The sequence below is a fragment of the Phycodurus eques genome, chromosome 11 (assembly GCF_024500275.1).
Source record: "Phycodurus eques isolate BA_2022a chromosome 11, UOR_Pequ_1.1, whole genome shotgun sequence".
NCBI classification, from domain to species: domain Eukaryota; kingdom Metazoa; phylum Chordata; class Actinopteri; order Syngnathiformes; family Syngnathidae; genus Phycodurus; species Phycodurus eques.
In genome coordinates, this window is record NC_084535.1 from 21,225,173 (window position 1) to 21,234,685 (window position 9,513).

The 9,513-nt window shown below is 40.4% G+C and overlaps 1 protein-coding gene across 3 annotated transcripts in view; it reads left to right on the forward strand.

The window, feature by feature from the left end:
• Positions 1-9,282, forward strand: part of xpo1b (exportin 1 (CRM1 homolog, yeast) b) — a 35,850-nt gene extending 26,568 nt beyond the window's left edge. For all 3 annotated transcript variants that reach the window (XM_061689431.1, XM_061689433.1, XM_061689432.1), the window contains exons 21-25: positions 454-622; positions 832-966; positions 5,710-5,869; positions 5,939-6,035; positions 8,007-9,282. In XM_061689431.1, the coding sequence (XP_061545415.1) occupies positions 454-622; positions 832-966; positions 5,710-5,869; positions 5,939-6,035; positions 8,007-8,153 (708 nt within the window). In that variant the 3' untranslated portion in view covers positions 8,154-9,282. The remainder of the gene's footprint in view (positions 1-453; positions 623-831; positions 967-5,709; positions 5,870-5,938; positions 6,036-8,006) is intronic.
• The last annotated feature ends 231 nt before the right edge of the window (positions 9,283-9,513 follow it).

The window sequence follows — 9,513 nt, forward strand, 5'->3', positions numbered from 1 at the left end:
AAAATTTGCTGATCGGCCCCAAAAATCCTGATTGTGTAAAGCCTACCAGAAATATACAATCCCTTGCAACCGTACTCGTCAATGAGACCCCAAGCGCTCCTCCACTTGGGGTAGGTTCTCATAACCAAGCCTGATTTCTCAGGGCTGATTTTCATCACAACCTCTTCACACTGCTGTGAATCTCTCCAGCAAGAGTTGGTCACAGCTTGATGAAGCCAACAATCATATAATCTGCCAAACAGAGGAAAAAATAGATGTAATGGAAACATATGCGGCTTTGTGTCAGTTACTAATTTAAATTCTACTCTCAGCTGTAATGACAGGTATATTTCGAATATTTTAGGCACATGAGAAGGCCCTGATCAGATCTTACGAAACAATGTCAAAACAATTGTGTTGTCAGCATTAAGTCTCGAGTGATTTCCCCCCCCCCCCCCCCAATTGTGTCACCAGAATTTTGAAGAGTTTCCCGAGCACCGAACCCACTTCTTCTACCTGCTCCAAGCTGTCAACTCTCACTGCTTCCCTGCGTTCCTCGCCATCCCCCCGGCCCAGTTCAAACTGGTGCTGGACTCCATCATCTGGGCCTTCAAACACACCATGAGGAATGTTGCTGACACTGGTAAGGACTCACAGCCCGACTTCCCCCTGTTAAAATTTTAAGAAGCTCAAATGCCATTTGATAGCACAGATGCTAATGGGAAACAAAAAGACAGGCCATAGAGTAAGCGTAGAAGGATGACAATGCGGATATGTCGTTTAGCATCAAGAAGCTGCTCCCTCACCTGTTGTTGAGTGTGTTTTTCAGCATCTTGTTGTTGTGCTGATCAGGTCTGCAGATTCTCTACACAATGCTTCAGAACGTGGCTCAAGAGGAAGCTGCAGCTCAAAGCTTCTACCAGACGTATTTCTGTGATATCCTCCAGCACATCTTCTCTGTGGTTACTGACACGTCTCACACGGCTGGTGAGTTTGCACACAACCTGACAACCACACTAATGTGAACGTCTTGAGTAGAGATTAAAGGGTTAACCGATAAATTATTTCAAATTTAGTATGACAATTTTAACTGGAATTAAAGTAAATACTGCGTTTAGTCTATGTTGTTAGTGTTTCTAACGCTAGACTCTTTTTCCAAAAAAGTGTGACTCTTTTTCCAAAAAGCGACCTGTGACAAATATAGCAAATTCTTCTTGTCACCGGAGAATTTTGAAGACTCAGACGCCCTCCCACATGCAGTCGGAGTGCAAAATTGTTGCACCCCTCTGAGTCCAGGCTCTAAGTCGGGTGTGCGCATGTTCATGGTCCAACATTAACGGTGGCTTAGGGCCACTACGCCGCTGATGCAACGAGAAACCTTGACCAGCACCGCTTGGCTAAATAAACAGGCACGCGTTCGGGTTAGCCTTAAGACTATAGCCAAAGCTAACACCGGTAGTCTCATACAGCAGCTCGTACTTTGCAGCCTGTAGAATGTTATTCTCCCCTCCCTGAGCCTATTTGAAGCTGTTTGTCACCCCAGTTGGAGTTTACACAACAAAGATAATTACCCTTATTTTATATTGAAATACATGCCACACACAGTTTTAGAAATTTCCAGTTTAATGCTAACAGTCAATGGAAAATCCTATTGTCGGGCTAGCTAATATTAGCATTTGGTCACGGGAGGGAATTACCTTCAAATAACAAATATTCACACACAAACGCCATAGACCCGTAATATAAGAACACTTAACGTGCATATATTCTTCATTATCAATGAACGTTAGTTCATTAACATTATATTGCAACTTTCTTCTTCTTCCCCTTTTTTGCATTTATTTATTTTTTAAAATGATTTTATTTATTTATTTTTTTAATAATAAGCTTGCATTAAACGAGTAGCTCCATGCATGCATCGCACCACAGTGCCCCGAAGAGGCCATGGCGCACATGGCAGGAACAGCAGATAGTCATTGACTGTATAAAATGACATGGTATTTTTTTTTTTTTCCTCCTCCTGTGACATGAAATCACACTACACTTTTGCTGTTTTAGGTCAATTAGGATTACCAAAATTATTTGTATTTGCTAAATGCAAGACTAATGAGAGGATATTTTTTCAACAACTATAATAGACAATACAGTCATGGCTAAAAAGCATTGGCATGTTTTTAACCATGAATGTATTTATTTTTCTTTGTTAGTTTTTTTCAATCTCTATTATATTAATATTATTAATTATCTTGTTACTAATTTATTCTCTGGTTCTTTTAAGTTAAAGTTGAGTTTTGGTAGTTAAATAAATACAAAGCTTCTTAATCATGATCTCACCATCTATCAAAATAATCGGGATTATTATTTTTTTCTATAATGGTGTGGCGTCCCCTCAACCCTTCACACTGTGCTAGCGCTGCGAAGCAAACCCAAACATTCCAGATCATAGAGCCAACAGCACTCACCATTAATAAATTTGAAAAGTTTACAGCTAGTCTACATGATTGGTATCAGCAGTAATTGGCAGAGCTCACTCACAAATTATCGGTACCGGAATTGGTAGCAAAAAAACCTGATTGGAGCACCGCTAATTATACATAGTGTGCACAACATCATGACGCAACATAAAGCTTTGTTGAAATGTCAGTGCTAAGTAAATATGTTAATAATTTTGTAATTGATTTATTCTTTGAAACATTATTAATTTGTACACTTGGAATGCCTTGATTTTAGTGAGGTTAGTACAGAGTCATCGCCGTGAATGCAGTTATACTAATTTCCTAAAGGGGCTTAAATAATACCGTATAAAGACTCTAAATTCGCAATAATCACCAAAACTATAACTAATATACGGGTCCTGTACAGGTTCTGACAGGGCCACCACTCACAATGGCTTAATATCAAACCCGGATGTTGTATGTAAACTAGGGATGCACGATAACCATCGGGCCCAATATTGTGGGGAGTGGGCTGTTACACTCATCGGTCCGATACCCCAAAAACTGAACTGATAACGAGCTGTATCATTCAGCAGCGCACAAGTCACCACTCGCCAGTCTGATGGATTGGCTCGTTACGGTCATGGATATTATGACCAAAATCCTTCGCCTACGATATCAAAAATACTCAATATCCGCCATAAATTAGCTCATGATTTCTAGCACTTGGTGAAATTACAACCATCCAGAGACTTTGAGGTCGTAACGACACTCTTGGCAAGACCCCACGGCCAATGAATCAACGGACTCACTTGGCATTTCAAACTGACAGAGAAGCAAGCAGGGCGGCCGTTTGGCCTCATGCAGAAGCACGGTTTTCGCGATGGGTTAACAGCTAACACCTCTAAACACTGCTCCTACATTGCAACCTTCGCTCACTGGACAATAAATTACATCATCTACAAATGGACTGCAAAACACACAACCGCCCTCCTCCGTTTGGCAGGTGAATGCGTGAGCACGTTTCCTCTAAAGCTACACGCACCTGCCAGCTTGCTCTATCAGCACCAACACTGTGCCCCGGCACTCTTCACCCAGCCACAAATTCAAATGTCTTTAAATAAACATTAACATGAATGGTCACCCATTCTTAAATAGTTTAAAGTAAAAAAAAAAAAAAACATTAATATTTAAACCTGTGTATTAAAGTTTGACGAGAAAAAAAAAAAGTTATCAATACTATAGTATTGATTGCACAATAAACAAAGTGCTCAGTCATTCACAAGCAAAGATGAAGCGAGGTTCACCTCTTTGTGAACAAGTGCATGAGAAAATAGTCCAACAGTTTAAGGACAATGTTCCTCAATGTACAATTGCAAGGAATTTAGCGATTTCATCGTCTACGGTCCGTACTACCATCAAAAGGTTCAGAGAATCTGGAGAACTCACTGCACATAAGCTGCAAGGCTGAAAACCAACATTGAATGCCCGTGACCTTTGATCCCTCAGGCGGTACTGCATCAAAAACCAACATCAATGTGTAAAGGATATCACCACATGGGCTCAGGAACACTTCAGAAAACCAATGTCAGTAAATACAGTTCGGCGCTACATCCGCAAGTGCAACTTGAAACTCTACTATGCAAAGCAAAAGGCATTTATCAACAACACCCAGAAACGCTGCCGGCTTCTCTGTGCCCGAGCTCATCTAAGATGGACTGATACAAAGTGGAAAAGTATTCTGTGTTCCGACGAGTCCATATTTCGAATTGTTTTTGGAAATTGTGGACATTGTGTCCTCCGGGCCAAAGAGGAAAAGAACCATCCGGACAGTTATGGACGCAAAGCATCTGTGATGGTATCGGGCTGTGTTACTGCCAATGGCATGGGTAACTTACCCATCTGTGAAGGCACCATTAATGCTGAAAGGTACATACAGGTTTTGGAGAAATGTATGCTGCCATCCAAGCAACACCTTTTTCATGGACGCCCCTGCTTATTTCAGCAAGACGATGCCAAACCACATTCTGCACGTGTTACAACAGCCTGGCTTCGTAGTAAAAGAGTGCGGGTACTAGACTGGCCTGCCTGCAGTCCAGACCTGTCTCCCATTGAAAATGTGTGGCGCATTATGAAGCGTAGAATACGCCAACGGAGACCCTGGACTGTTGAACAGCTGAAGCTGTACATCAAGCAAGATTGGGAAAGAATTCCACCTACAAAGCTTCAACAATTAGTGTCCTCAGTTGGCAAACTTTTATTGAATGTTGTTCAAAGAAAAGGTCATGTAACACATTGGTAAACATGACCCTGTGCAGCCATAAAATTCTAAGTTAATGATTATTTGCTAAAAACAAAGTTTATCAGTTTGAACATTAAATATCTTGTCTTTGTCGTGTACACCATTAAATATAGGTTGAACATGATTTGCAAATCATTGTATTCTGTTTTTATTTATTTTTAACAATGTCCCAACTTCATTGGAATTGGGGTTGTATAAGTTGGGGTTCCTGCAACAGCTTTCCATCAGTTTGTGGGTCGTTAGTCTGGAAATTGTCGGTATGTATTTGGAGAAGCAGCAAGTTATCTGTTATCGGTAGGGGGGGGGGGAATAGTTATTGTGCATCCCTAATATGAACAAAGAAAAAAAGGTAGATCCACGGAGAAAACCACAACCAGAGTCAGTGTTCACTCATTCCTTCAGTGGAGGGATAACAGTGGCTCAGCCATGAAGTGCAGCTATCCCTGTCTTCAGCCCTTGAGTCGCAGTAACAGAGCACAGGAATGACTAACTGAATAAAATACTCAGATTGACATTAAGTTGGAGGTTTGTAAATATTGTCAGTTGAAATGCAGCTCGAAATAATATATTCATATAACTGTACATAAAATAAAAATGCCACTAATCTGTTTGTGTATGAAGTCGCCTTGTGAAGAATTAAAAAAAAAAAATCATAGAATTGTTTGAAAAAGTTTTACCAAATATAATTATTTTTTCATAATAGTCCCACCACTATTAAATGTATCACTGTCGTTTTAAATAAAATTGTTTGGCATCTTGCGTGTACAAATCCCCTTGAGTTGTTGCCGTTTACAATTTTGAATGTCAGAAAGTACATATATTTTTGGGATTCAGAATCAAATGTTGTATTGCTTTCAGTGTGTTTTTCTGTTTACATAACTTTTAGTAAATGTGATCAATTTAGTCATGATAATAGTGATATGAAATTGTCATAGCATGTCATCCCTAGCTTTGAGTGACTTTTTTATTTTTTTTTTGGTCTGTCTCCTTCAGGTCTGACCATGCACGCTTCCATCCTGGCCTACATGTTCAATCTGGTGGAGGAGGGCAAGATCACCACTGCACTGAACCCCGCCTCTCCTGCCAACAACCAGGTGTTCATTCAGGAGTACGTGGCCAACCTGCTTAAGACGGCCTTCCCTCATCTGCAGGAGTAAGTCCACACAGATCACAGCCCACCTTCTGCTCTGCTTCTCCCATCTAATGTCGCCGCTGTGTGCAGTGCTCAGGTGAAGGTGTTTGTAACCGGACTGTTCAGCCTCAACCAGGACATTCCTGCCTTCAAGGAGCACCTTAGGGACTTCCTCGTCCAGATTAAGGTGAGACTGCCACTCACGATTCTGCCATAAAACTTCCCGTAGCTGATTTGTTGTTGTTATTGGACTGTAGGCCAGTCAATCCCCAGGGCACATTTACGTATACACCAACTATTCACATGAATATTAGACTTTACGCCGATCTGATTAGTGTTATCGGTATCGGCCGATATTTAGCATTTTATGCTGATGGGCTTTCATGTCATAAGTCGCCGATCCGATCAACGACGTCATCGATCGGCTCCGCACAAGACATTTAACTCCGCTTCTTCGTCGCGTATGAATCCAAATGCTAGTTTATTTTTAGCCTTGTCACGTGTCTTGTAGCGCAGTACTGTAACTATCTGATGGCCAATAAAGTTTTTTTCAATCTTGTCGGTGAAAAAACACGTCGTCGGTGTGAGACTATTTTGCGGTGTCTCAGACAAACATGCAAGTTATTTGTAGACTGTGCCCAACTGAAGTACTTCATCTAAATGCTTCAACATAACAAATTTGATCGACCACCTGAAGAATGTACGCGAGGAGCATGCAGCGTTCAAGCAACGCAGCCTGGGGGGGGGGGGTCAAACGGACTCAAACTCTGGACAACACCCGTCCATATAGCTGGAACAGTGAGAAAGTTAGAGTAAGCATGTCATTAACCGTATTTATTAAAGTAATTTAATTACAGTAAATTAGCACCCGTTATTTATGTCATGTTGTAAAGTTGATTTGACCTAAACTTGTGTCAGTGGCCAATCCTTGAATGCCCCCTAGAGGTCATTGGTGTTTTAACTTTTGTCTTTAATGCTAGAGAAAAATTAGAAAATTTGCTCCAGCACGCCCACAAACCCTTGTGAGGATAAGCTGTAGAGAAAATGGATGGATGAATACAGTATACAGTACACAAGTATATACAGTAAATGAACAAGCCATGTAAATAGACACATTGCTCCATCTTGTGATTGGATCGGTGATCGGTATTCGTTTTTTTTATTTAAAAAAAAAAGAAATCCTGGTCGTGTAAAGCCTAATTCATACCCATCGACAATTTAGTCTTCAACTAATCTAACATGCTTTTTTATTTTTAATTCTTGATATTTTTGTTTTAATGCGGGAGGAAGAGGGTACCCGGAAGAAAACCCCACGCTTGCTTATTTATTTCTACTGTTCCACTTTGCATAATTTAGACTTTAGCTTTTATACAATATTTTTACCATTCTATTTTTTTAAATTCTCTAACACAAAACTTGGAGTTTGACCTAAATTTCGTTGTATCTGCACAACACAATGACAAATAACAATTGGAATGCCTTTATTATTAGTTGAAGTATTAGTATGATTACATTGTGAACCCTTACATATACATGTTTGCAATGTCAGATGAAGAAAGACTCAAGCTGGCTCAGTTTTTGCTCATGATTGAGAATTTGTATATTTATTTGTGGAACCTATCCTCCATTTGCTGGAAAATTCACTTATTTTTGGGAGGCTCATGCCAAAGCAGTGTCTCATAGAAAGTGTTTTGGCATCTTGGTGCCAAATAGCTTCATTTAGTCAGGCCATAGCTTTGTCTAATAGAAAAAGGACATTGACACCACTAATAAACCCTTGAGTGGTTGTGAATTACTGGTGGATTTTTGCTATTGGCACCAGGGCTCTGTCCCAATCCCCTGTGAATAGCGGGGGTTCACTGTGCTCAAGGTATTTCTATAGTATTTGCCTCTCAACTTCTAATACTATAAAATTAATAAACATCAGTCGAGAGAAAATAAATTTCCCTTATACATGTTTGAATTTGTATTGGTACACAAATGTAAAGGGTTCTTGCTCAGAATTGGGTTTCTCGGAAATCATGCTTTTTAGGTTTCCTGCTAAGAAATGAACAAGACTAACAAGCAAGACTAACAATCGACAAATAACTGTCACATGAGTTAAAAGCAAAAAGAGTTGAGAGTCCGAGGTGTAACCAACTGGTGTGACGCTCCGCAGGAGTTCGCCGGTGAGGACACGACAGACCTGTTCCTGGAGGAGAGGGAAGCGTCGCTTCGTCAGGCTCAGGAGGAGAAGCACAAAATCCAAATGTCGGTTCCAGGCATCCTCAACCCACACGAGATCCCCGAGGAGATGTGTGACTGAGCCCCGCCCGCTCACTCACCCGCCTCGGTCGAACTGTCCAACTAACTCAACTAACCACAGCAAGACATCAAAAAGTCAAGAGGGGGCACTTCAGCGTGATGATGGGAGATTCCGACCCCCTTGGCGGAGTGGATGCTGGTTGTGCAAACAACGCCAATAACATGTAAATGAACCGTGGCCCTTTTTGCATTATCTACATTTTATATGGAGACTTTTTCCCTCTAATCTCTTTCCACAGCTTGCGTTTTTCGGTCCAGCCCTCCACTGAACTGCATGAACAAGTCAACCATCTTGTTTTTGTGGTTTCTTCCACTTCCCTCGCTCCTTCTTCCCCATATATTTGTTGATGTATAAATATATATATACGTGATAAATATATATATTTATATAGAATGAGAGAGGTTTTTGTTCTTGAGCTGCATCAAGGCTTGTAGAGTTGGAAGGTCTTTTAGAGGCACATACACCGCTCGGTGGGAGAATGAATGGAACGGCTAATGAATGAAGGCTTGAAAGATGTCAGCATCTTTTCATCGTGAGTTGTGCGGCACCATCCTAAAGTTGTTTAAAACACTTTTCTAAGGAACACAACTATGTGCATATCATCCCACTTGTATAGCATCTTTAATACCATGGGAACATTTCCCCCCGCCCCCCCTCTTATTCTATGGTTTCTTTGGCGTGTGTGTGTGTGTGTGTGTGTGTGGGTTCTGTCGCGTAGTCGACATCAGGCTTTTGTTTTCCTCTAAGAGGATTGTTGCTCATTTGTGAGCCTCCACGAATGGGACGTTTTAAAGAAGTGGCAAAGGTATTTATGGGTTCTTGGTTGACTGCTTTCAACGTGTTCAATTGTACTCATTTAGATTGTTTACCATGCAGTAGTGCTTCAAGACACTACCGATAGAGCAAAATGACAAATGATAAATTGGGTTTACATTTTTTTTTTTTTTTTTTTTGTATTTTTCCATTTTTCATTTGTACCTGTTCAGAGTTCTGTCCAAATAAACAATTAGGCTAAAGAATGTATAAATTCCTAATAAGTACCCAGTCTCTAATAGCAAATATCCCTTCTCAAGGTGTTACATTTGTTGTGAATTTTTTTGAACTGATTAAAAAATGTAGAGTTTTACAAGTGTCTTCGCTTTTTGTGTTCACAACATGTAAAAGTACAATGCTGTGAAAAAAGTATTGGCCACCTCAAATACTTATTTCTTTGTGTAGTTTCCCCACCTTAATGTTTAGGCTCATCAAACTAGGGTTTTCAAACATTACCAGTCTTTTTTAAGGTGATTTAAATCGGATTTAACTCTTACTAGTCCACTTCAAAACTTCTTTTAAAAGCCATTCAGAAGTTGACTTGCTG